This window comes from Tenrec ecaudatus, chromosome 13, assembly GCF_050624435.1.
Source record: "Tenrec ecaudatus isolate mTenEca1 chromosome 13, mTenEca1.hap1, whole genome shotgun sequence".
Classification (NCBI taxonomy): domain Eukaryota; kingdom Metazoa; phylum Chordata; class Mammalia; order Afrosoricida; family Tenrecidae; genus Tenrec; species Tenrec ecaudatus.
This window is the reverse complement of record NC_134542.1, coordinates 33,034,139-33,061,549: the sequence shown is the minus strand read 5'-3', so window position 1 is coordinate 33,061,549 and position 27,411 is coordinate 33,034,139. Positions and strand designations below refer to the sequence as shown.

The 27,411-nt window shown below is 53.1% G+C and overlaps 1 protein-coding gene across 4 annotated transcripts in view; it reads left to right on the top strand.

The window, feature by feature from the left end:
• Window positions 1-27,411, top strand: part of NRP2 (neuropilin 2) — a 130,636-nt gene that overhangs the window by 43,466 nt on the left and 59,759 nt on the right. For all 4 annotated transcript variants that reach the window (XM_075530360.1, XM_075530361.1, XM_075530362.1 and 1 more), the window contains exons 4-9: window positions 5,704-5,934; window positions 7,161-7,316; window positions 9,304-9,473; window positions 11,255-11,410; window positions 23,716-23,860; window positions 25,655-26,004. In XM_075530360.1, the coding sequence (XP_075386475.1) occupies window positions 5,704-5,934; window positions 7,161-7,316; window positions 9,304-9,473; window positions 11,255-11,410; window positions 23,716-23,860; window positions 25,655-26,004 (1,208 nt within the window). The remainder of the gene's footprint in view (window positions 1-5,703; window positions 5,935-7,160; window positions 7,317-9,303; window positions 9,474-11,254; window positions 11,411-23,715; window positions 23,861-25,654; window positions 26,005-27,411) is intronic.

Genomic DNA, 27,411 nt, shown 5'->3' with positions numbered 1-27,411 from the left:
GCTGTGTCTGCGTGAACACAAGAACATGCAGTTCGAGGAAGGGTGGCTGGGGGCAGCGGGGACCCAGGGAGCTGTGTGCAGTCAGAGGGGCACCCTGCTGGTCCCGGGAACGTGCCCCAAGAAGGTCCCTCTGCTGCAGGCGTGAGTAGTCTGGGCCACTGTGCTCCTGATGGCGGAGGGGCCACAGAGTGACAGAATGTGTGCGACCAGGCTGGCTCGGGCTGGCATGAGGCTCCCAAATAGCTGAATCTGTGTTTCCCTCCAGTCCCGTCAGCCAGGAATCAATCACTGCCCCCACGCGCCCATGGACTACCGTGCTCTGCTCACTGAAGAGGTGTGGGGGAGAGAGAAGGGAGTTTATCCTGCTCAGTGGGGCAGGTGAAGGGCAATTTGGGGGTTGGTGGGGGGTGACTGGGGCAGTGGGGGGCCTATGGCAGCCTTCCTGCCTTCCTTGAGGGAGCTCCAAGTTTCATCCTGCCCTCTGGACTTTGGGGGCCAGCGGAGGCTTCCATGCTGCTATGTGCCTGAACCAGTTTTAGCAAAGCTTCTAGACTAAGACGGACTAGGAAGAAACACCTGATCGTAGTTTCAGAGAACCAGTGAGTGAAAACGTGACACATCACAACAGCCCACTCCACAACCCCCACGAGGATGATGCAGGACCTGACTCAGCCGCAGCTAAGGACAACAGCAGATGTGGGGGCTGATCAGTCAACACTGCCTCATAGCACCGTCCTGTCGCTGCTGTTGGACAGGTAGGTGTGTACACTGCCTGGGAAACTGTAACACGAGGCAGAATGAGCTGAACACCCCGTGGAGGTGGGATTGACCTGCGTGGTCAGGATACTGACAGAGTCGTGGAGCGACTTGACAAAGTGGGGAGCAGGATACCTGAAGTGTCGCTTGGACAACAAGGTGGTGGGTCCCTGGTGCACAAACTGCCACTCCGCTTGCCTTTTCTGACCTGGAAGGAAAGCGGCTGTAAGCAGCGTGTTCCGGAGAACTGACCAAGGGAAGACACAGTGAACAGTGAAGGACAACAGGACCTCTGAAGCTCTAGGTTGAAGCCTTCCAACTTTGTATGTCTCAAGGGATGGCCCCCATCTTCTCCAAAAAGCCACAGACAAAGTGAACGGGAACCCTCTCCAAACGAATAAGTGGGTGGTAGAAAGAACTCAGCATCCAGCATTGCTGATGTGAGGCCAGGCTAAAGCAGGACTTCAGAGAGGCAGCAAGCCCATGGCTGGCTGGGAACAGTGGGTGTTGGCCACGGAAGAAGCTTGGGCTCGGGGGAAGCAGTGGCCTGCCTTCTCGACGGAGATGGCCCACAGAAGGAAGAGATGGCTCTAGCGGGGAGCAGCTGTGCCAACAAGGGTCACAAAGGAAGAAGAAGGACAGCTCCGTGGGCCCCCCAGGTCCACACGCAACCTCCCCAACCGTGCCGCTTCACAGGCCATCCCTCTCCTGTTTGAAGCGCCCATGAAACACAGGGGTGCGGAATCCTCAGCTCAGACAGAAGATGATCCTTCCGCCAGGTGCCATGATCCCCACTGCTGGGGCCCTGCGAGAACACACGCAATGTCAACGTCACCCGCAGAACCCGAAAGAGACTCATGAATACGCTGCAGCAGTTCAAACAAACACAGCTATGCTCGTGTGTCAGATTGACACAGAGAAAGAAAGGAGAATTGTAAACACCCATACGGAGGAGCCCTGTCCCTTCGTCTTTCAGCCCCATTTGTGCATTGGTTCAGAACGGCCGAAGCCAACACCCGCTAGTCAAGTGTGCGTCTCAGTATGTAGTGTACCTTTCTCTGCATAAGTAAATTAAGGAAACCCTTTCAGATACGCTAAAGCATCATTAGCTTAGTATCGTAATAGTAATAATGATGCTTTTAGTATCACAATAATAATGCTTTCATGCGGATTGCAAAGTACTGTCCATTTGTTATTAGCAACTATTTTATGTACCTCAAAGCTTTAATATAACTTTCCAGAGTTGGCTCATAACTGTGAGTTGCACACAAGTCTGGGGACTGTCTGGACGCATCTAACGAGCGATACGGCAGACTGCAGGAACCCGCCAAGACGGCACTTTGGCCGAGGGAGGCCCTCCTACAGAGTCATACTGAGAGACAGGCTCAGTTTGGGCACAGACAGTGGGCATGTAGCTGGAATAGATATGTAAATGGAATGGAGTGGGAGTTCCATTCTGCCTTGAATAAAGCAGTGTATGAAAGAGTCTACATGTAGCAGATGACTCCCTCCGTGGCACAAATGGTGAGACCCTGGGCTAGCAGGTGAAAGGTTGGCAGTTTGAAATCACCGGGCACACTTCAGCAGAAAGCCTGCTGGTCTCTCCTTCCCCAGGGTCACACCCTGGGAGACTCTGTAGAGCACAGTTACCCTGAGACGCACGGGGTCCCCATGTATCGGAATTGACTTCACAGCTCTTGGTTTGGTTTATCTTTATTGTGTTACTAGACAGGAGCCCTGGTGGCATCGTGGCCTACACGCTAGGCTGCTAACCCCAAGATCCGCAGTTCTAAGCCACCAGCCACTTGACAGGAGAAAGATGAGGTTTTCTGCTTCCATAAAGAGTTACCGTCTCGGAAATCCTCAAGGGCAGTTCTACCCTGTCCCCTAGGTTCACTGTAAGTCTAAGTCGACTGGTAGCAGTGAGTTTGATTAGGGATTGGGGCTGGCCACCTACGCAAAGGAAAACCAAAACAGCTCCCCACAGCATAAGCAAAACCGAGAAGAGGATGTAGGCACCTCGGCGCCCGAGACAATGGGGAAGCATGTTTCTTTTCTGCTTCTCCCTTGACCATATATCGTTCAAGATCAAGTTTTCTTTCCTAGTGCCGTGGCTTTTCTGAAACGGAAACTCTGGGCTCATGTGCAGACCCACAAACCCTGCAGTGCCCCTGCCCCTCCTTGTGCGGTCAAACCGTTGAAAATGCCGTGTTGTTACATCTCTTTATGCAACGCAGGTGGTTTCTTCTGATTTCAGAAGCGTTGTCTCTTGAACGGTTGAAAGACATGGTGTGGGCATTTTCCACACCAGAGCCTTTGGGATGAAACCATTCACCATAACAGAACCTCTCGGCTTCTGTGGACAATCTCAGCATCGAGGGAACCTGTCTGTTTGCCAACTGCATCATTGAAAACCAAAGTTGGATCTTTTTAAACCACCACCACCCAAAAAAGCATTTTGGATTAGGTGGATTTCTGCAACACTCAACTCTTATCTCAGCATTTGATATTCAGCCCTTTCCTCTTCCTGACACTTTGATCTCATCGTACTCCAAACTGTGAGATGGGGTGAACAGAGACAAATGATGGGTTCTCAGAGACAGGTGATTTTGAGATGGAACTATATTCCACATCATTCAGAATAAGCCAGAGGATAGATTATCTATGTGTAGCCGTGTGCCAGAGATACACAGGTGTGTGTGTTTGGGGGGGGGGGCATTATTTTTATGGGTTTTTTTGTTTGGTTTGTTTTTGGTCTTAAGTGTCTGAGGTTGACATTTTCTTTCCATGCAGGACCTCAAGTCCCTGTGTACTTTAGAATCTTCCTTTTCCAGGCTTTTGGGGATTCGCTGGATAAATGTGCATTGTGGAAAAACCTGTCCCCGTAGGTGGAAGGGGCCAAACAGTCCTCCATAAACCCTGTACTGCTCCCCCCCCCCATCCCCGCTGCCAGGGCCAGGGAATGGCCCTCGTCCCCGGAGGGCTGGACGATAGAGACCTCTAGGAGAAAGTGTCAGGGCGCCTGCCCCAGTTGGCTCAGTCAGATATGACTAGGGTGAATTCCTCCCAGCCGGACTGAGGCAGCCATAAACTCTAATCTTTTCAGAAATTCTTCCGGGCACCCTGAAAACCTGCCAGCTGGCTTGGCTTGGCCCAGTTGCCTCACCCCCTGAGCCCCAGAGGCAGCCCACAGGAGGTCCATCCAGCCAATAGTAATCAAAGCTGGGGTGGAGGCTGCCTTGCCTTCCCCTCTCCCTCCTCCCCAGCCCAGCTGCCCCCCTCAGCTGCCCTGGACCTGCCCCCCTGCCACCATGTCCCCAGTGATGGCGTGAGGTGCCTCTGACATGTGGCCTGGAAAACCCTAAAGAGTCCTTGAAGAAGTTCCTTGTGGGTCCCCTACCCTCACCTGCTGGCTCGAAGGGCCGAGGTGATGGACGTGTAGGGAGCTGGTATCTGAATTTCCAGACTGGGCCTAAAGCAAGTGGCACTCTCCCCTCCCCCACCATTTGCATGGCATCTTTTGCCAGCCAGACATTTGCCGCTTTCCAGAAAGCGGATATCAATAAAGAGACTAACAGAGAGGCCTGCTCCAGGAGGCGGGGATGAGGACATCGTTTCGGGCTAAGATCAGGGTATTGACATCACATAGTTACATCCCAGCAAAGTCCCAGGGGACACTCCGTGCCAGTAAACACCTGGTTTTATCTAGTATTTCTCTCTGTGTGTTTCCCTTCATGCTTAAGGGTATATCGCATTCTTCTCATAGAACCACCCCACCCCCACCCCCCACCTTCTTTTTAAAATCGGAACGTACTGAAAGCAATTCTCATTGTGCCGCATTTACATCCAAGGCTCGCCAGCTCTCGCTGCCTCCGCGTGTGTCCTGGGCCTTGGTGAATGCCCAGCACTGCTGGTTCTGCCTTGCCAAAGGGCGGCTGGGTTCCAGCACCGGGAGGGCCCTTTTAATAGGACTCCCCCTAGGGGCATTTGGAGGTACACGGTGGCTGTAATCCTTTTAAGACTCCCACTGCAGTCGGAGCCTGCACAGAGGAGTGAATGTGTGGGGCATTCAATAAGGACGCCTGCCCGAGTCCCAGGAAAGCAGGCACCAGCGCCGGGGAGAGAAACAAGGCCAGCCCCATCACAAAAGGACCAGAAGCCTTCCAAATGTCAATACACTGCTGCATTTTTCCAAACTTGCGGCTGGAGCGGCCTTTCACATCCCCAGCGCCCCGCTGTGATCCACCGGCTAAAAACGTTGATTGTTCATTGTCTGACCACTACAGAGACGCTGGTTTTAATATAGTCATGACATGAATGAGACCCGAGCGCCCCTTTGCCCCTCCCCTGAGGCACCTTGGGTCTTGGAGGGAGAAGGGGGCACTTAGTTGGCTGTGGTACAATAGGGGCCAGTGTTGAGGTCAGCAATAAATAAGGGGTAACATTGTTTTCTCCGTTGGCAATCAGCAAGCCTTCCTTAAGGATTGAAATAACTTACATTTCTGGAGCAAGCAGCTGAGTAATTGAGAAAGAAGACTCTGTTCCTCTCTCGAACAGAATCCATCTCTCTCTCTGTGTCTCTCTCTGTCTCTCTGGCTCTCACTCTCTCTCTCTCTCTCTCTCTCTCTCTCTCACACACACACACACACACACACACACACACACACATACACATAACACACGTCTCTCTATGCTGGCCCCCAAATTCCTCAATTGCTGCTCTTTCTCTGATATGTTGCGCCAGCCAGCTGCGCCTCTGCAATTCCAATCCTGAAGAGGGTTAGACTTGAGGATGTATGTTGCTTCGAGGGCCACTTCAATGGAAACAAAAAACACCCCTCATGAGTAGGGGGATCGGGCCCCAAACATTTAAATAACCCATGCAGAGAGGCAGCAAAGAAAGGCGGGCACTTCTATCTCCTCACGATGTGATTCTTTATCACACAGGATCCGAAGATTGCTCCAAGAACTTCACCAGCCCCAACGGGACCATCGAGTCTCCTGGGTTCCCCGAAAAATACCCACACAATTTGGACTGCACCTTCACGATCCTAGCCAAGCCCAAGATGGAGATCATCCTCCAGTTTCTGACCTTTGACCTGGAGCATGACCCTTTGCAGGTGGGAGAGGGAGACTGCAAATACGACTGGCTGGACATCTGGGATGGCATTCCAAATGGTGAGTGAGTGACAAAGGCTGTCACAGGGCCCCTGCTCCGTAGTGGGTCCTTTGCCTGTTAATTGCCCTTAATCACAATTGAAAAACTGAATACAAAGACTTCAAAGATGCTCGGGGTCCTTCTGTGACCCCAGATAACTTTCTCTTCTCCTTAGCCAAGGATGAAGAGCTGAGAAAAGCTGCCCAGAGGCGGCCACTTTACATAGGGACGTTTCTTTAGAGAAGGGTCAAAGATCAAGTAGGTACTCGGACCAACCGACAGAGGATGTTGTTTTCCACGCCGAGTTCTGGGGATTTCCACAGAAAGTGACATGGTGGCCAACCTACACCCTGACAGAGCTCTAGGGCCAGCTTCACCGGGTCTGAAGAGTCTGCTGTGGACCAGCTGGGCAACTGTCTGCATCTGACCTCTGGACCAGCGGTTCTCAAACTTCCTCACGTCACAGCCCTTTCAGACAGTTCCTCGCGTGGTGGTGTCCCCAACCATCAAATTATCTTCATTGCTACTTCATCACTGTCATTCTGCTACTGTGATGAATCAGGCGACCCCTGTGAAAGGGTCGTTCAACACCGCCCCCCCAAAAGGGCTCATGACCCACAGGCTGAGAACCACTGCTCTAAGGTAGCTCCGCTCATCATCATCATCATCAGTACTATAATTGTACCTATTTTAATATAGTTATAACTGTGGAAAAGGCACTCCCCGAGGTCAGGAGGAGCCTGTACTTTTAAGGTAGAGACCGTGTTACAAAACTCTTGGGCTCGGTCAGCGTCTGCAAGGCATCCAGTCTCTCCCTGGGTAGTCATTCTGAGGGGTTTCCAATCGAAGGAAGACGAGCGACATTATTTTCTGGGGGAGCGCCCACGACGTAGTCAGGGAAATGGGGTTCTGAGCCCCGGCGCTACGATTTCCTAGCTGTGTGAACAAGGAACAGTCACACGGCCTCTCTGAAGCCTTCTTCTGTGAACCAGGTACCATAATGGCAGCCCTCCTGCCCCGCTCCCCAGGCTGTGAACACAGACGAGGCTGCTCCAGGGAAATAGCTCGTCAAGGGAAAGAACAAAGTTAGACGCGTCCTCAAAGCACATTTTGGGTTGTTCTTTTGATATCAGAGTGCCGAGTGGTGCCCTGTGGAATGTGAGTCCCGCGGGGTGGGAAGGGGAATGTATTGACTTCGGTGTCTGACATTTCCATTTCCATTGGTGTCTTTCTCTTGCATGTCCAGTTGGGCCCTTGATTGGCAAATACTGTGGGACCAAGACGCCCTCTGAGCTCCGTTCATCTACCGGGATCCTCTCACTGACCTTTCACACGGACATGGCGGTGGCCAAGGACGGCTTCTCTGCACGTTACTACCTGGTTCCGCAGGAGCCGCTCGAGAGTGAGTTGGCCAGTGGGGACCCGCTCTGGGCTGTGAGGCTGTCCTGGTGAAGAGAGGCAGGCTGCCGCTGAGAGAAGGGGATGGGAATTCAACTGAATTGGCGGTGTCGTCCTGAGTCCCAGGGATGGGAGCCACATCCTCTTGCCAGGCAGAGACCAAGGAGAAAAGAGAAACTGTTGACTTGAAAGAAATAGCTACAACAGGCAAACACACAAGAGAAGGGAGGTCGGGAGGGGGTGTTGGGTGGGCGCTTGATGCTAAGTGGGTGCAGAGTTTCTGATGAGGGAAAGAAGTCAGAATCAGGCAGTGATGACCTTGTCTCCAGAGTCTTTTGAGAGCGTCCCTTCTTTGCGGTACAGTAACTCCCCTGGCAGGTTCAAGTTCCAGATCCTTGGGTGGGTTCTTAGAGGGAGGGTAATGGACAGTTTGGGGGTGCCCTTTTAATTCACAAGGTGTATGGGGTGATGGCTCAAAGGTTTCCAGAAATGTTTCTGTGCCTGAAAGAAAGGGGTTTCTGGAGGCAATGGAACGTAGGACAGGAAAGAGAAGAAAAACAAAGAGAACATCGAGCCGCCTGCTCCTCTTATGGAATGTATCTGTGTGTGGTTACACCGAGTTAGTGACTCCCGGGACAGTGCTCATCTCAAATCTCCATTTCCTCATCTATGAATATTAAGATGATCCACTGTTTCTAAGTGACCAAGTCACCTCTTGGGCTAACATTTCTGAGGACGGAGCCCTTTTTCTCCCTCCCCAAGACTCAGTGGCCATTGTCATGACACGGAGCACTTTTATATCCCTCTATTTACATAATTTTAGATCTCTTTATATCTATCTATAAAGATATAGATATATTATGTGAAACACTGGACCACTCTGGCCTTGGTAGACTCTCCGTCTATTGGCACTGAAGAAATAAAGTTCGCATCCAGCTCCCAAGCAATTTGTGGTCAAACAGACAAGCCCCCTCAGTCTCTGGTCATGAGCTACGTCTTCCCATGCACACATGGCTTCTGATCTCTGTCACCTCCATATAGGACGTTAAAAAGACAATGTATAGCAGTCAAGAAACACTTGGGCGTGCGGAGAATGTTGCCTAGGTGGTCGACAGCAGGCCACACGCGTAACAACACGCGCAGAGCCCGGGCTGCAGGAGCATGGCTGGCTTTTGTTCTGGCTGCTGCCTTTGCTTTTTCCATCTGAGTCCTCGACGAGATTGAGTGACAAAGAAGCGGTACTGCAAATTGCACCAGGTTCTGCAAATGGCCTGCGCAGTCACCGAGCTAAAGAATAGGTTTGATACCTGGAAAAGATTGCTGGCCCTTATCAGACACAGGCACACACAAATATTGATCAGTGTCCACGGTCGCCACGGGAAGGACAGCGATTTAACGGATGGCGCGTGTCTACAGTAAGTGACTTCTGGGTTCATTTGCCCAGACATGCGGTGCAGAGGACTGTAGAGTGACATGCAAGTGCTCATAGAGAGGTCTCCCACAGCCAGGTCCTTGTGCTTTGTAATGTCTGTCCTTTGTGCCAGAACACAGGAGACAGTTGAGGGAAAGAAAGAAGCAAACGTGCCTCCTGGGTGTTTATTAATGAAGCAGGCTTCCCACGATGCACCAGCCCACCCAAATTGCCAGGAGTCGGTCTGGAGTTTACCTGTATTGCAGTCACGGTGCATCTGGCATCTATGAGCATCCATAGCCTGCAGCCACCCTAGATTGTATTTTTAATTTGTATCATGGTTCTTATTTATTCACAGCCTGGTTTCTTGTAGGTCCAACTCAGTTTCTTTCAGACCCAGAGGGGTTGTCAAGTCCTCTAAACTAGGTGTAGTTGTTTCTCTACATGTGAGTGTATAATTAGGCTCGTAAGATGAGGGAGTACCTGCATGGACTTGTCCCTGGAAGGGAGCAGCGTCTCAGTGTCCTGGGAGTTTGAAGGTGAGAGGCCTAACTCTACCTGAATTATCTCCATGCCCCAGACTTTCAGTGTAATGCCCCGCTGGGAATGGAGTCTGGCCGGATTGCCAATGAACAGATCAGCGCATCTTCTACCTACACGGACGGGAGGTGGACTCCTCAACAAAGCCGCCTTCATGGTGACGATAATGGCTGGACCCCCAACTTGGACTCCAGCAAGGAGTATCTCCAGGTACTGACTCGGATGCCAGAGGGTGGTGGGGGGGGCGGTGATGGGGCAGGGGAGTGGTGAGAAAGCAAACAATGTCATAGGTAAGAACTCCATTCGTTCGTTCGCTTAAAAAAATAGTGTGTACCAGATAGAAAGGTTGTGTCCTAAATGCTTGGATGAAATAGCGAGCATCTCCATCCGCCCATGTGGAAAGGACCAGGCTTGGAGAAGTCGTTTGACCGGGAGGCAGGAGATGCTGTTTGTGATCATGACGGAAGGCCCCAAACCATTCTATACACAGATCCAGAACTTCCTTCCTCATTCATGGCATCAGAGATTGCCCGGGGGGTGAGGGGGTGGGGGGCTGGGGTGTCTGGCATCTTCCTCAGGGCGGGCTTATTGAAGTGTGAGCATGAGCATGAAGCACCTCCTGATCTTGGCTATTTGGGGAGAACCTGACTGGGAAGAGGCGTTCTGCACACAGCTGGCCGAGCACCCCAGGAGAATGCATCTCCACCAGGAATGAACGAACGTAAGGCCGCAGCCGCCTTGCAGACTCATGCTTGCTTTCCTTCTGGATAAAGCTCGCCGTGTGTGATGGGTCGTCTCCCCTTGCCCGACAGCTGGGTCCGGTTCTCATCCCCTGGGAAGAAGTAAGCAAGGCAAGAACAAGCTGCTGGTGCCAGACTACAGCAGCTACACTCTCTGACACACGGTGGTCAGCCCTGTGAGCCACGGACAAGCCTGTCCTGGCTCTGATGCGACACAGTGACCCTGCTTTAAGGTGGCCATCACAGGGCAGACAACAGGAAGGGCAGAAAGGCTGCTGACAAACCTCTGGGAGTCCTGATTTGCCTATCTCCCCCAAATCCTTCTCAACCTGCAAAGCTTCCAGAACGTTCTCCCGCATAATCAGGAGTAAGGAGCTCTCCGACACATTCCACTGATTTCATTCCTCTTTCCTGGCCCTTCATCACATACTGTCCTTCACTGCTCCACCTGTGAAGTCACACAGACAGGGGCGCTTGGCATCACGCGCTTCTCTGAGTGCTCGAGACTGCTGCGCCAAGTAGTAGCCATCCCGCAGGTGCTTGCCCAAGTCGATGTGAGACTTGGCTAAATTTTGGTCAACACATAAGGGGCGCTTCGGCCAAGGGATGACAACTGGCAATTTCCAAATGGGGTTAGTGTTGTGGTGGGAGAGGGGGGCGGGGCTGGGCCTCCAAATGTTGGCCAGTCTCTTCATAGAGCACAAGGTCAGGACTTGGTGCATAAGCCAAATTGCTTGGAGGCCCTCTGACCCCTTCATGACCCAAACAACTAAAAATACAATGGTGATTAGGGGGCTGAGGGGCAGGGGGTGGGAGCCATGAGCTGCAGCTTTTGCAACTGGAGGGTCCTAAGTGAATTGGCTTGAATTGGCCTGGAGTGGAGTGGGGTGGATCTAGTCATTGTTCCTTGATAGCAGCATCTACTTTCACCGGCCAAGGAAGGTCACAGGGTCATGGGGCGAGAGCACACAGTTCTAGATGCTCAGTGGTTTCTCGAAGACACACGTCCTAGGGTCCGTTCAGATTTGAACAAAGAGAGACTCCGAGTGCGTGCGCAAGGTGTTCGATGTAGGCGCAAATACATGGTGCACTGACTTATATGTGATCAGATCAACAAACGGATACCAAGTACAAGTGCATTATGAGTGGATCTCGGCCACGAGTGGCGAGCTGTGTCCTGTAAATGAGAGTCAAGATGCTTCCCCGTGTTGGGAGTGGTGGGCCCATTACTCACCCACCTCTCTCGCCCAGGTGGACCTGCGCTTTCTGACCCTGGTCACGGCCATCGCCACCCAGGGGGCAATTTCCAGGGAGACCCAGAATGGGTACTACGTCAAGTCCTACAAGCTGGAAGTCAGTACCAATGGAGAAGACTGGATGATGTACCGACATGGCAAGAACCACAAGGTAAATCCATCCCCGCTCAGGGCGTACCAAACCGGTGGGGCTGGAGGAGCTTCAACTCAGCTCCACGTGGGTGGGTGGGAGAAGGCCTTGCTAAGCTGGACTCAAATAATTGATGGAAGCAAGGGAGATGCTTGCCCTGCAAATATTCTTTCTTATGCTAAAGTGATTGGAAAACGCCTTTTCTCCAGCAGCTTGGCTGCCATCCCCGCGGCACCGCAGTGAGGGAGAGCTTGCGGTGTGCTCTCTGACTGCCAATGAAGGAGAAAATGCTTTCCCAGCCCGGGTCTCCCCATACCAGAGTCATTGAGCATTTATGGCCTGAGTCCCTTCTCATGCTGGGCAAACAATCACAAAACCGCGTGAAGCAGCAGTTCATGAGTGGCCGGGGTCTAGAAATGAAAGGGCACAAATCCTGAGAGGGAATCACAATGTCCCCGAGAAGAAAGAGGCGCGTAAAGAACGAGATGAGCTTCGGTGTGGCTGGGAGACAGAATCTGAGCTGGCAGTCACGCTTGGCAGCGAGCCCCCGGATGCTCCTGGCTGCTGCCTTCAGTGTTGGCGATGGCGCCCGGAGGTGGGGCCCGGGTGGACTACTCAGGTTTTCGTTGTACGGATGGATGGATGAGTATGTGGGATTCGGGGTTCTGAAGAAGCAGGGCCTTCTGGCAATGAGCTGCTTGTGCTGGTGCCGCCCCCCTAAGTCCATGGGGGGGCTTATTGGAAACAGCAGGTGGGCTCACCTGAGGGTATGTCAGGGTGGCCCTGCAAGAGGGGCAGTTGGTGGGCTGACCGTGACGTGTGGGAATGACCAGACACCTTCCATATCCTCTGGCAAGGGTAGTGGCCAGGTAGAGAACGGGTCTCTCCTCTTACGACCATGGCACAGCGCCACCAGGACTGGGGTCTGCCTTGTTGTGAATCGTCCAAAAGGGAGCCAAGGGCCAAGTGTAGGGGTGCCCCAGCCCCTTCCCAAAGCTCCTGCCCCAAACCAGCATGTTCCCGGTGCAGCTGGACACGCCTGGCCCAGAGAGCCCTGCCTGTTAATGCTGCTGCTCTTTCACCAGGGAGACAGGAGTTTTGAAGTGTCAGGTTTGTTGTTATTTTTAATTTAAGATCACCATAGTAACATGGCACCATTCGTCTGAGAAGTATAGCTTCTAGAGATAGCAGGTCTCCAAAAAAGAAAGAAATGCTTGGGAATCGGGAGGTTTCCCCACATTGACGCGCTGGTTTCTGGAGGCATTGCCAAACTCTGGTGGGGAATGCAGAGGGTGCCAGGAGCTCTGAGCCCTCAGCCCTTTTCCACACACACCACCCGCCCATCTCAAGGGGAAGCGGCTAGAACGCTGAAGCTCTGCTCAGGCAGGTGAGGGCCAGCCGCAGCGTCACAATGGGCCCCTGGGAAGGAGAAGGCAGTTCACCTGACCAGCACCCCCTCCAAGCTCAATGACTAAGCAGCTCTGGCCAGAGGGATACTGTAGCCTAAGCTCATTTTAAAAGCTCGCAGATGGACCGGGATGCTATTTTAAACACCATTTGTAGGAAATCTGCTTTTGGAAATACCTTAGCACTGCACATTTTGATAGACTGCAGCCCTCCCTGGCTCTGTCCCTGCGAGTCATTCCGCCCTCGGACCTCTTCTCAGGAAGATTTTCCTCAGAATTGAATTTAGCTTTGTGGTCTCCTTTAGAATCATTCTTCTCAATGTCTTCATCTTAGACACCTCTCTCTCTTCACCACCACCACCACCACACAAACACCCCCAACCTCCCTCAACTACTCTTCCCACCCTTGGCTATATTTCCTTCCCTAAAGGCAAGAGGTAACTTGAATTGTTTCAGGGACTCAGTTTGGTCCACATAAAGGAAGTGGGGGCCGGGAAAAGGCACTCTGTCTGCACCGGGCACGCTCACTCTTCGGGTACCCAGAGCAGACAGGGAAGTAGAGAGTCTGCCAATTAGGTTTCAACCCCTAACTCTCCCTCACCCACCTCGGGGTGGTGGGTGGTGGGAGAGACCACCCCAGTCCCACTGGCAGGATGGTCTCTGCTGCCCCTCCTTAGCAGATCTCCCAATGTCTGTATTTAGTGTGCAGATTTCACCCTGTTCTTGGTACGTCAGCGCCATGCCGGTTGAAGTAGTTGAGTGAGCCGTGCCAAATAGATTTGTCAAGTCTGCCGCAGTTTGATTCGATGCCATGAGGGGGAGGCGGGGTGAGAAGGGCAGTAGGAGGCGGTGAGGGGAGAGGCTTCATCCACCCTGGGTGCCATCCTTGAGCAATCTTCGTTGCTGCTGGATGGTGGGCACCGTGCCAAGCTAGCTGGTGCTAAGTGACGGGACTGAGAGTGAGACTCAGTCAGCAGGTCCTGGAACCCAAGCAGATCAGAGATGGGGGGGCAGTAGCCCATTTTGCTCGGCAGTACAGAGGGAAGGCTTCAACATTCCAAGGGTGTGAAAGGGTGTGTTTGGGGCAGAAATGTGGGAACTTCCTTTCAATTCCCTGGTCACTGCCAACACTGATGCAGTATACGGAAGACTAGGGAATTGGAGAAACCAGAGAAAAACAACATTAATGAATGCTCCAAAGTGGGGTGTGTGTGTGTGTGTGTGTGTGTGTGTGTGTGTGTGTGTGTCTGCCATTTCTTGGCAAAAACACTGTTTACAGTTTGAACCCCGGACTGGGCTAAGGCAAGAGTGAACATCTCTGGGGGAATGATTTCTTGCTACCATGAAGCAAAAAGGACTAAGGAACTCTCTCCTCCACCCACCGAGCCAGCCTCTTCTTGGTCTCTCTTCATCAACAGGTACCAATGAGGCAGCCTATGAGAAAGGTGATCAGACCATCTCCGGGGTACAAAAGCATCCTAGTCACATGCAGCCCCGTGATGCAGGCCACATGGATGGCGCACCCCCAGGCCTCACCCAGTTGCACATGCCGTAATATGGAACCGATGATGTTCGTAGAGGGCGGGCCCTCCTTATCCATATTTATGGCATAACCACAAGGCAGAGAGCTTGTACGCCTGATGGAACCCATTTCCAGCGCATGTGCTCACTCAGATTATACAAATTGCCTCACATACATTTCTTCAGAAACCACAAGCAAAAACTACTGCTTTGGGTTTCACCAGCTGTAGAATAACGCCCCAGACATAGACATAATGTTGTACATACAATAGTAGTTGGTTATTGTGTGTGTGCATATACCTATAATTATAGACCAAATTACATATACACAGACCAAGATGGGGTACGTGGCGAAAGATGAGTTGCTCTCAAAGCCATGGAGGTTGGTTGAGGTCCTGCCCCCCTCAGAGATGCTGATTCCATAAGTGTGTACCGGAGGGATAGGCTGAGCCAGGGAGAAGGGACCGTGTCTCCTGTCTAGACAAGGGGACGTGGCACCCAGAGAGACCGTTGTCCTTGTGGGCATATCTCTGACTACCTGGCTGCTGGTCCCAGACTCCTGGGGCTACGATGATGTATTACGGAGAAATTTGGGATAGCGGAGTGTGTCGGGGCTGCTCGCTGAACGCTGATGGGCAGGTTGAGGATGCAGGGATCGGAATGAGGTCGGGCTGGGTCCAGGCGTTCTCAGAATGACCCAGTAAAGAGTGACAGAGATGCACTAAGCTCAACATATTAATGTAATAAAGGCCTCCCGAGCCCCTCGGGCACCAGCTTCTTCGCTTCAGAATTTAGCAGCATTTCCCAGACTGTGGGATTGAAGCTCTCAGAGACTAAGTAATTTGCCCGAGGGACCGAGGGGACCTCAGGAGTCCCCCTTGAAGGCGCCTGGTCGCCAGGCGTTGATTTCCCAGTCAGGGCTCTCCATGGTGATCAGACCCAGGCCTGCCTTGTCATGTTGCCATCAGAGGGACAGTGCCTTCTCAGATAGCCAGTCCACTGTCAACGACTTGCGCACTTTCATGCCGATAGCCTCGGCTACCGTGGACACCAGAGGCCAGCCGAGCTTGGGCCGCCTGTGTGACCGTACTGCGTTTGGGCCTCTGCCTGGAATCATGGGGAGGTAGCGTTGGAAGAATTTGCTGTTTGTTTGACTTGGCCACATCCTTTCCAAACAAATAAGCAAACACTCCACTTCAAACATTCTCAGTCCTCTATTTATTTTCGAAATGAAAGCGAATCATTTTAAAATGCATGGCGGCAGGTTGGAAACCCCTGCGAGATGATGGGAGATGATCGGGGAGCAAGAATGCAGACCTCCATGTCGGTTTGCTAACTTGTGAAGCGGTGTGACTGCCCGCTCAGGGCCCTCACCGCTGTGGCCCTGGTGAGTTCTTCCTGAACCCGCTCCCACCTTGGCATTTCTGTCTGCCCAAGTGGGACGAGGCTTCAGCTGCTGTGGACGAGGCACCTGGAGCCCTGGGCTCTGTAGGCACCATGAAGGCACTCACCCCACAAGGCTCTCCTTGAGCAGAAGCAAGTTACCATTTACAAAGTGGGACTGTCCGTCTGCCTCTGTCAGAATCACGGGTCAGGAAAGCATCGTTATAGGTCATCCGGGCATTGCTTTTACATCTGGTGATGCCTGGACCTGAGCTGCCTTATAAAGTGGACTCTCGCTGGCCCCCCTTTCCTGTGAACGGAGAAATTGCTCCTTCATCGAATCATTTGAAAAGAAAATAACAAAGCTAAGCCTCTTGATGAGTGCACTAGCTTTTCTTTTTCCCTCTGTGTTGAGGGAATTTTGTTTGTCAGCACAAGATGAGGGAGGACCAGCTAGAAACGGGCATTGGCCTTGAGTCGTGCAGCCGTTCCCACCCCACCCACCCCACCACACACAAGGGCTCTGTATATTCTAAGATGGGCCAGTGGCCTGTCCATGTTCAAGTCCATCCCCTAGCTGACCGGCCTCCCTCAGTTATAATGGAGGAGAACCCAGGGCCCTAGGTAATTAAGTTTGTCGCTTCTTCATTTGCCATGGGATGAGCTCAGACCTTTAGTCTCTGCACTTAGGAAGCTCGAGGGACATTTTCATTATACATAAGCTTGGAACCTTTTCCCTCTCAGACTCCCGAGATGAGCCGGGCTTCACCCAATTCCCCGGGGGCAGTGACCTGCTGTCTCCTGGAGCTGAAGCCAGCCTCCCACCTCACAGCTGTGAGGCAAAAGTCTTCGTGCTCCCGGGGCCATTCTCCCCCCACCCCACCCTGAACCCCCATGCATAGAGGCCAGTGGGCAGAGCAAAGCAGCGGATGGAGGTGGGATTTGTGATGTGCCTGGGTGGCTGTGGAAGCAGTCTTCCTACCCCAACGCCAGTGTCTCTAGATGAGTGGGTGCCCCATGCTGTGGTTCGCTGAGATTCCACCTGGAGAGGAACCCAGGTGGCAGGCATGCCTGGGAACCTCACTCCCCAGACACTCCCGCCTTCTTCTGTCCCACCTGGGAGTTTTAAGCCACCTTCTAGAAAGGTCGGCATGCATGTTGCAGTGTTGCAGGAGCTATTTCGTAGACGTTTGGTATCGTGCTTAGTCTGTGCAGTCTTTTCCACCCTTACAGGGGCGCTGTCCTTCCCGACCAACCGGGTCCTTGCTTGGAGCCACCCCCCACCCCCTCCCCACACCTACCCCCCAGCCCCAAATCCCTGCCTGCACTGTCCTCCTCTCCTCTCCTGATGCTTTCCTGTCTCAAATCCTGAAACCCTAATCCTGTTAGCATGCCGTGCTCCTGGGCTCACTGTCGCCATGGGGGTAACCTAATCCTGCAGTGAATCTAGTGGGCCCCTCGAGGCACACACACAGCTGGGGATGCACACTTCCCCCCACCCCACGGCCATGACACACTCCTCTCCTCTCCTCTCCCATTATGTGGGGAGCACTGTCTGATGACCAAATCGGCCCCGGCCATGGAGGAGGCCAGAGGAGGTCACCCCGGGGATACCTGAGCATGGCTTCGAGCCAGCGTTCTGGGCCCTGTTTCTGTTCTCCATCTCATGTACGATGCATATGCATGTGTGTGTCTACATGTTTGTGTCTGTACACCCATATGTGTATACAGGAACACGTACATACAGTCAGGCCCATCCCTTCTGACGCTGCATCTGGCTAAGCTCCCAGTCACTAGAATGACTGCAGCTTTAATTCTTCTTCTTCTTTTAATCGGTAAGGGGGAGTTTCAAGAGAGAACTTGACAGGCCCATAATTTATAAACAGTGGAGGGGGGTACCCATTACCTTAACATCATTTTCCCCCAGTGTAACACCCCCTCTTGCCTATTTGGTGCAACCAATTAATTAAGGAGGATGGCATTCTCAGATTAATCGTTTATTTTTACATGTCGAGCCGGTGGCTGGTTTGGGGGAAAATGCAAAGAGAGCGAGGGAGGACAGGCCCGCCGGCCGGCCTGCTATCAGGATGCGTCCCCATGCCTGTGGCTGAGACTTGGTTTGAGCCGGTGGCTCCTGGCTTTCCCAGGCACCCGCCCTGCCCGCTGCCACCTCTTCTCTCCCTCCCGCCTGGTTTGTCCTCCACCTCGACAGTCTGGACCAAGAAGATGGGGAAGGAGGACTTTGGACGTGATGAAGCATTTATCAGTGGAGAGAAATATTTATTAATTTTTTAGCAAGGAAGAACACTTCACACACGATTTCCACCTCGGGGCTCCAGCACGGTGTTGTCCTTTGAAAAAAAGGCCCTGCCTCCTCGGCAGTCCCTGGAGCTGACCGCGTTCAGATATTTACCGCGCCGTCGGACTGAACTGTAGGTCACACCACAGGGAATGCAGAGACAGGTGTGTGCTGGCAGAGTACTGAAGCCCAGCTCCAGTCGGCGGGCGCCGGCGCCGGTGAAGAGAGACTGCCCCAGTCTAGTGAAGGTCACACTGCCAGATAATGCCACCTGCTTACCTGCCTCCTTCTGCTCAGCCACCCAGAGACCGACAGAAATCCTCTCACTGCCCCCCCCCCTGCCCCCTTGCTACTCCAGACTCCCAGGAAGGGCTGATGACTCCTAGCTCCTACCCTGGCCTGGGCACCTGAGTGTTGAAGGCAAACAGAGAGGAATTTAGGCAGGCAGAAAATGTGTCCTCCAATCCTAGCCCCAGTGGCAAAGGGGGCCCGCCCTTGGCTGCTCCCAGAAGGGTCAGCTGTTCGAACTCACCAACAACTCTGTGAGAGCAAAGATCTGGCCATCGACTCTGGTAGGACCACAGCCCAGGAAACCCCATGAGGCAGTCTTCTCTGTCCTATAGGGTTGCTCTGGGGCCACCGTATGCTGGATGGCAAACAACTACGAAGAAGAAGCCTGCAGATGTCCATGTGTGGTCTTTGACGAGCTCAATAGGGAGGGTCAGCAAGGGAGGGGTGGCTGGGACGAGAAGTGGGGTGGGAAGCGGCAAAGCGAGCCTTGGAGAGCAGCTGTGATGACTTCCAGGTGGATGGCTTGTATGCATTTCCCTGTATCCTTCTCCGATATATTGTATCACAGAGTCCGCTCCTTACAGGCCCATGGACATGGTCAAGCAGGTTGAGTGTCCGTTCCTGAGGGCTGTGGATGAAAGCCAAAGTGGGAGGGTGGGTAGCAACCGATTGAGTTGGTAGGTGTCCCCTGCCCCCCCAACCCCCAGAGATACACATCAGAAAGCCCGAGATATGGTACTGGTGTTCAGATTCTGTCTTACTAAAATCAAAACGAAGGGTTCAAAAATCAATTGGAGCATGTTGGATCCTGTTCAGAATTCAGCAAGGTGCCTCATGGGTCAACCAACCCACTGTGTGCGCTGCATTGTTTCTAAATCCCCTTTATCAGACGTGCGCTGACAGATCTCTTAGTGGTCAACTCAGCTTCTGCATCGTGTGTGTATGCATGTGTGTTTCTTTAATAATTACAGCAGTCACGACCCCCATCTCTTAAAAAACAACAATACAGCGGTCACCTTGGCCACAACCACTTTAGAACTTTCCTTTTAAAATGAATAAAAAGGTGGGTCCACTGTGACGTCAGCTCTTAAAGCAGATGTGAAAATGTGATCATGATGGCTGATCGATGCCTATCTGGATGTGAGACACACTGACAGCCCGCTGGGTTTGCACAGCACTGGGCTCTCTCCCCGCAAAGTTATCCCCTGAAAGTTTTTTGGCTTCAAGGTGGGACTTGGGACCTAATGGCTTTCAGAACCTGAGCCCTCCCAGTGGCCCGAAGACCCATTAGTTATTTGTGGCTTTGCTTTCGCTCGAACGTCTGCCCTGGGTGCCGAGAGGGCATGGGAGCCCGCAGAGAGAGGGAGGGCAGGTGAGGGCAGGAACCCCTCGGCATCTGTCTATAAGCCTGCTATTGACATTATTTCCTGAAGGGAAACCCAGGGTAGGTAAGGCTTATTGATTTGCCTAGAGTGACTCAGGGGGTCCGCAGGGAAGAGGGACTAAAACAACTTTGCTGGCACCGCTTCCCACGCACACAGCCCCTCACCTCGCACTGCCTCGACTGGACTGAGAGCCAAGAATCCATCTCAGGGAAACAGATGAAGGGGTTTCTGAAACCGCAGAAGCATTGAGAAAGTCATAAAGATGTATAATATATGATAGCATTTCCCAGCTATAAATAGGGAGGTGCCGAGAGAAAAGGAGAGACCTGGTAAGTCCATTGGGCCAGGAGAAATAGAAACTGCTTAATATTTCATTAAAAATGGATTTTCATAAATTGCTCTTTGATATCTTTGGGCGAAAGACAACCTGTAAGGACCAAGGCGTTGTGATTCATTACTCTCTGCTATTAATAATTTGAATTGTTATTGAACCAACTCAACAACCAGGTGCATTCTCCTTAGGAGTGGAATGCTTGCCGAGTGTCCTGGGCACTATCTGAAGTGTAGAACCCCCCCCCCCCCAGCACTCGTCTATAAAAGCACTTGGACTATAAGGGACAGCGTGTCCCCGAAATGCCCCTATTACTAAGTGGGCGCTCTTGGGGCAGTTTGAACGGCGAGCTAAGAAAGCTTTAGAATCTGGGAAGGACCCGAGAAATCAACTCAGCAATCCCCTCATTTAGCAGGAGAGGAAATTGGGGCCCCGGGGGAGCTAGAGATCCATGGCCACCCTTCCGAGCTCATTAGCAGCAGAGCCTGTTCCCCGGCTCCTTGTGCAGTGATGTTCTTGCGTTATTGGGCCCCCCTCGGCCCACGACGCCACACTCACAGGGAGAGAGAGGGGTGTGTGGTAGGTTGACTAACGTGAGGGAGATGCTGTCCCTCCAGGGTCTCCAGATAGGAGCACAAGGTCAGGAGCAAAGCAGAAACAACGAAGGAGGTAGCCTGGGAGTCATGAAGAATAATTGGAAGCCGCACTGAAAAGCGCCTCGGTTGCTTCCGGGTGCAGGAGAAGGCTGAGCACAGAGGAATGGCAGAGCCCCGTTGGTTTGAGCAGCCAGGCGGTTGCCTAGGTAGATAATCCTGCAGCGGGTCCCCCTTCCAGAGTAGGGCCACCGCTGGCTGGCCAAGATCCAGGAAGCTCACCCAAAGCCCGTGGCCATAGGGGACACCACGTGCACACCCACATGCCCACGCGCAGACACGCTCTGCCGAGAGCCAGCATCGTCCTCCCAAGGCTGGCCAAGGACGCGCTCGCTTCCTTCCTTATGAAGGGCGGAGAAGAAAGGGTTTCTTGGCTTGGCGGCATCTGCCAAGGCTGAGAAATGAAGGGGTCAGATAAGATGTAGTTGGATATTAAAAACACATAAAACGTGCTGTGCTTCTAAACGGTATCAGCATGGTGTGTGTGCTGTGGATTCGCAGCTGTGGTAAAGTTCAGATCCTCTCAAAAGTCCAATTATGTGTTCACGTGGCAAATAAAGTGCCCCGCCCCGTGTGAAGGAGCTTCTGCGCCTCTCAGGACGGAGGCCGCACGCACAGCCACCCACACCTTCCCCGGAGGGGAGCAGTCCGGTGGTGGGGACAGCACCCATCCTTAGAAAGCAATGTGCCGCTTTGTCGCTTCCCTGCCACGGGAGAAGAAAGGAAAAACAGCTGGGAAGCCTCGAGCTGAATGCTGGGCGGATGGATTTATCCCTTGTCCTCGGATGCAGTTTCTCCTTCCCCTTCCTCCTCGCAGCCCCAGGGAGCCGAATGATGGGGACCAGGAGGGAGTTCAGCTGGTCACCCTTCTCCGTGGTTAAGAAGTCACAGGGGGAGCTGAGCTCTCTCCCCATCGGCTTTCCTTCTATTGCCTGGTTGTTGCTGTTGGTCACGCTCATGGTGACCCCATGTGTACACAGAACGACCCCCTGGGATGTGACCTAGAAAATGAAGCATATTACCAGGCCTGTCTTCTGAGGTGCCTCTGGGTGGGTTCACTCTGCCAGCCTTTCAGCTAGTACGTAGACGCTTACCCATGGGCACTACCCACAGAACTCATCCACGAGCCCCGCCAGCTGCCCTGAAGGCCCTGTCTTCTCATGCTCAGTCACGGTGCAGGAGGCAGCAGAATCGAACCTGAGGGAAAAGCATGCTCTGCGGTTCCCCCGGGTCTTCCTGGTGGCCAGCAGGGCAGCCGAGATGGGAACTGACCACCAGGGCAGAAGAACTTCCGAAGGGAGGGGAGGGAGCAGCCAACTGGGTGGAAGCTCCCAGAATCGGTGGGCTTAGCATCAGGAACAGAGTTTAAACTGCAAGCGATGGGGCCAGTGCAGACCTGTTTCCTGTAGTCCTCTCTTCCGGTTGTCTCGAGGAAGCCACAGTGCTCGCTTGACAGTCAAAGATATGCAGTGTCAACCTCAGTGGTCCCTTATGAAGTGTCCCTAGCGCTTAACCTTAGCAATGCGAAAGGGCGGCGGGGGGTGGATTTCAAGGCTGCCAAATGGCAGAATTCCTAGTTGCCCTTCGTGGAGCAGAAAGGATGGTGTTCTTGTTGGCTCTAAGCATGTGTCACTCTTTACTATTGCCCAGGGTCATTCCATAGTGGGATTAGAAACTTACACCGGGAGAAAGAGCAACAGACCACCACTCTAGCTCCATGAGTCTGAGCCATAAAGAAAACCACTGCCTATGCAAAAAGAGGGCTGAGGTTCAGCCTGAGAGACTTCACAAGCCTGCAGACACCCCAAGGGCTGTGGACTCAGGCAAACTCCTCAGAGCCTCATGAGTGTCATAAGCGAATGGGGCTATTCATACCTCGCAGGGTGCGTAGAGATGGCTGCATCCATACTGTGTGCTTTGCCATGCCGGCCTCCTCATTGCTCTTGTCCTGGCCCCGCCGGTGTTCCACCAGCAAAGCGTGCTCTGGGGGACCTTGGGCTGAGGCCTTGACGTCCTCTCCCAGGAGAACTCACTGCTGTTGCAGCGAGTGTAACTTGATTGTTGTAGGTAGGACAGGTCTAACTTAGAAGCAATGGCTGGTCGGTTGGCTGGTCGGTGGGCTGGTTGGTTGGTTGGTTGGTTGGCTGGTTGGTTGGCTTTCCCTTGATCCTTATCCAGTGAACCAAGAGAACACCACATATACTTACTCCAATTACTGGGTTTTTTTTAATGCACAATGTTTTTTTTTTAAAAAAACCCATAAACATACGTTCCATATGGTGGTTATTGATTTCAGCCATCTGGTAAGGTAGGACTTGTTTCTACCATGTTGGATCAGAAGCTACTTTGAAAAGCCTTTCCTCCCATAAGCGACAGATTGGTCAGCTGGGGACAGGGATGGATTTCATTACAGGGCGGGGACTGCAGCTAGAGGAAGCCAGAGCGGGACTCCAAGGGACTGTGTGTAGCCCTGACCCTACAACAAAGACCAGAGTGCACCGTCAAAGTGCTGATTGACGCAGGGGCACTGGGGGAGGCTGTGCCCCTCCCCCACTCGTACAGCAGAGGAGGCCTTTAAGTAACCAGCAAAAACCGTTTTGAAGCAGTTTACAATGATAAGACACCTTGCAAATGTTCTGTAGGTCTGCCATGAGAGTGTGTCAAGTTCATACTACTGAGTAAGGCCTGCTACCCCCAAAGATGAACACTCCGTGCTATTTTTAAAGGACGCTCTGTTTTCTGTTTCTCAACTTCTGAAGTGTTTTCATTTTCCAGCCTCTTTCCTCTGTGCGCTCCCAGCCCAGAGGCAACATTTTTCTCCCCTCCAAAGTTTTTGTGAAAAGCGTTTATTGTTTTCAAGATAGAGCAGCGTGAGAAATTCATTTTTTTCACAATGTTTCTCAAAGTGCCCAAAATAACAAACCCACTGATTATTTTTAAACTTGAGGGAAATCAAGTTCAGCAGACCTTTCCCACCCGTCAGACAGAGAAGACTGCCCCAGTGATGAAGCTATAGGCAGGGGTTTCAGGAAGGTGGTTTCCCATCTCCTGTCACAGGTCTTCCAAGCCAACACCGATGCCACGGAGGTTGTTCTGAACAAGCTCCACACGCCGCTGCTGACAAGGTTCGTCAGGATCCGGCCCCAGACCTGGCACTCGGGCATCGCTCTGCGCCTGGAGCTCTTTGGCTGCCGGGTCACAGGTGAGGTGGTAGGGGGAGGGGGGGCGTGGTCTGCTGAGGTCAGGGAGCTGGTGGTCCTAGGCTCACTTGCTCGCTCACTCACTCGCTCTCTCGGCCACATGCAAGCTGCATGATCGCAGCATACAACCTTTCCAGAAGGCTTGGCCAAGCGCTCTGTGTCCCATATGCTTTATCTTTTCCTTCATTCAGTAGGCATGCTTGTTGCAGGATGCAACTTTGTATTCAGGATGCATGCTTTGTATGCAAGATCTATATGTTATGCAGCTTACTCTTCCTGCTACCTAGAGCAACACAACATTGCTGCTCCGCCACCATCCTCACAAGGGAGGGGAGGGGTGTTTGAGTCTGTGTTTGCAACCCTTGTGGGCAAGCCCTCACTTGAGGGGCTCCTCTTTCCGATGAACTTACCCTTACCAAGCGTGACGGCCTGCTCTAAGGACAGTTCCTCCTGATGATGGTGCGTCCCGAGTGAGCAACATGAAGCCTTTCCATCCTTGCTTCAGAGGAGCATTCTGGCTGTACTGTGCAAAAGACAGATTTGTTGATTCGCATTCAGCAAATGTTCACAACGATCTGGATGAATAAGGCTCAGCTAGCATCCAGGGCATGCCAGCCTAGCTATGCACCAGGTCCCAGTCTGCGCCTGCAAGAGGGATTGGCGTTATAATCCTCCTAAGGAATCGATGGTATAGGCATTTCGATTCTCTCCCACTTTGCAGATGTGGAAGCTGAGGCTCTAGGAAGCGAAGTTGCTTAGACAGTCAGGGAAGAGCCAGGCTTGGAATCCAAGCAGCTTGAATTGAGAGCAGAGGTTCTCAAGGGATATTCTCTACTGCCTCTCCCGAACACCGTTGATTCATGCACTCCCCCACGCACTCCTTCGCGCCACAGACACCAAGTGGGGGGCAGCTGTGTGTCAGCAGAGCACAGGGGGTCTTCGCTGTCCTGAAACTTGCAGGCAAGTGTAGTGGGCGAGACAGACGATAAACAAATACAGGCACTGGGTAATTGTAAGCGACAATGTGTGTCTGAAGGACAGGGACAGGGAGCTCTGAGAACATTGGCCGGGGAGACCTCATTCCCTGTTGGTTGACAGGTTGGAGAAATCCCTTTGAGGTGGGCTGAATAGAAGGTGAGTCTGGTGGTGAGGAGAAGAGCATCATGGGTAACAGGAACAGTCTGTGGGGAAGGCCTGAGGCAGTGCAGAGTAGCAGTGAAAGGCCCGGTTCCAGTCCCCAGGACAACTTTGACCTGCTTGGCTAATGGATCATCCAACAAGCAGTTCGATGCGCAGCTGAGTTCCTCTGCGAACAGTGTCCCTGGGAAGGTCAGTTGGGGACTGGTGTCACCAACCAGGGTGTGCCAAACACACACTCTGGGGGGCCTTTGGCTTCTGTCGAGAGCTGTGAAGATGAGTAGCTAACAGTGGGTTTACTGCATGTGCCAGGCCCTGATCTGTGTGCTTTTATATTGTAGCTATTGGAATCCTTGCTACAATGCCATGGGGTGGGGGCTGCTATTTTCCCCACATTAGATCCCAGGAAACTGAGGCACGGGTGATGAAATAATTCACCCAAGGTGACACAGCTCATGAATGGCGGCGCCGGGCCATGTGCCCAGGCTGGCTGACTCCACGAGTGTGTGCTCCCAACCTAACCACAGCAGCACGCCGCCTCAAAATGCACAGGATGGACGTACAAGGCTGGATAATCTTTGGCAGCTGCCTCTCCTAGGGTGACCGCCACGTCAGCAGGACCATCCCTGACCTCTCGTGTCTCCCTCTCCTCTCCGCAGACGCGCCCTGCTCCAACATGATGGGCATGCTCTCGGGCCTCGTCCCCGACTCCCAGATCTCCGCCTCCTCCACCCGGGAGTACCTGTGGAGCCCCAGTGCCGCCCGCCTGGTCAGCAGCCGCTCGGGCTGGTTTCCTCGGAACCCCCAGGCCCAGCCGGGGGAGGAGTGGCTTCAGGTGGACCTGGGAGTCCCCAAGACGGTGAAGGGCGTCATCATCCAGGGAGCCCGTGGAGGGGACAGCATCACTGCCGTGGAAGCCAGGGCCTTTGTGCGCAAGTTCAAAGTCTCCTACAGCCTAAACGGCAAGGACTGGGAATACATCCAAGACCCCAGGATCCTGCAGCCGAAGGTGGGCCAGTCCTGGAGGGGACGTTCAGGGGGGTGGAGGGAGTCAGGGCGCTGATTTTCCCCCTAGGGACACTCCACCCAGCCTTGCCAATGTAACCATCAGAGTCTAGCAACAAGTATCACGTGAGAGATTACTTGGTGCCAGCATTGTGTTAAATGCCCTTTTTAGACTCTGTCTCTCCCAGGCAGATGTTCTTGTCATCCCCATTTCCCTGGCAAGCCCGGGTGGCGTAGTGGATATGGCCTGGACTGCTAACTGCCAGGTTCCCGGTTCAAAACTATCAGCTGCTCCTTGGGAGAAAGACGAGGCTTTCTACTCCTATAGGAGTGGCAGTCTCTGAAACTCCCAGGGCCAGGTCTACCCTGCCCTACAGGGTTGCTGTGAGCAGGCATGGATGGAACAGCAGTGAGCTTGGTTCTTTGGATCTTGTTTTTGAGGCAGTGAAACTGAGGCTAGCTCTCTCACTCGGGGTCACACCGTTTGCCCAAGGGAGAGCCGTGAGCCCATTGCCAGGGCCTCGCTGCCCTTCGACGCTGCCTCTTTATAAAGTTCTGCACCCTTCTGCCCTCTCTTGAGATACAGTTTCCCTGAGTTGGCCAGGCAGCCAAAGGGGATGTGGTTTTTGGAGACTCAACTATAGAACAGAGGGATTGACTTCCAAAAATAACGATGTTTTCCTGGATGCTGCCGCTTGCCTTTGTATTTTCCTCCTTGTGACCGCTCAGATCTTTCCCGGCTCGCAGACAGAGGCCGGGAGAAACTGTGGGTCAGGAGTTAGGCCTGCACCAGCCCCCACTCCTGCTTGCCAGGGCTGACAGTCAGCCTCCCCACAGGCCCCTGGAGCCCCAGTGGAGGAGAGGATAGCATGTCCCTGGCCTAGCCACTCTTCTAGATAGCCAGGCTTCTGTGTCCTCATTTCTAAGGAGCCCTGGACTGAGGCGAGCAGTCCACCCCCACCCCCTAAATGAAGGAAGTGTCACATGCCTGAGTTCAGTCACCTTTGCTGAGCAAATGTTTCCATTCTGAAGGCAGTAGCGAGAGCGAGGGCTGGGCCGGAGGTTTGTGAGGCTGATGGCAACTCACTGCTCACAATTCCTGCGGCTTGGAAAGGCTCCGGGCTTGGTAACCAGAGCCCTCTGCAGACACAGCAGAAGCTGGGCCACTGGCTTCCCCGGGGGGAGCTGACCCTTGTTCTAGAGGCCTGGGAAAGGAGATGGTCCCCGCTTGGGTCAGAGCCTGCCCTCTCTGTGATTATGGATTTGAGGCGGCCTGCAAAATGAGATGGCTCCCCAGCATTCCTGGAGGCCCCCAGCCACCTCCAAACCTGTGTTCAATTAGCTCTTTGGCTCCAAGATGTGCCCTGGGTCTGCATCCCTCACCTAGCTTCAACTTGGCCAGCTCTACTGT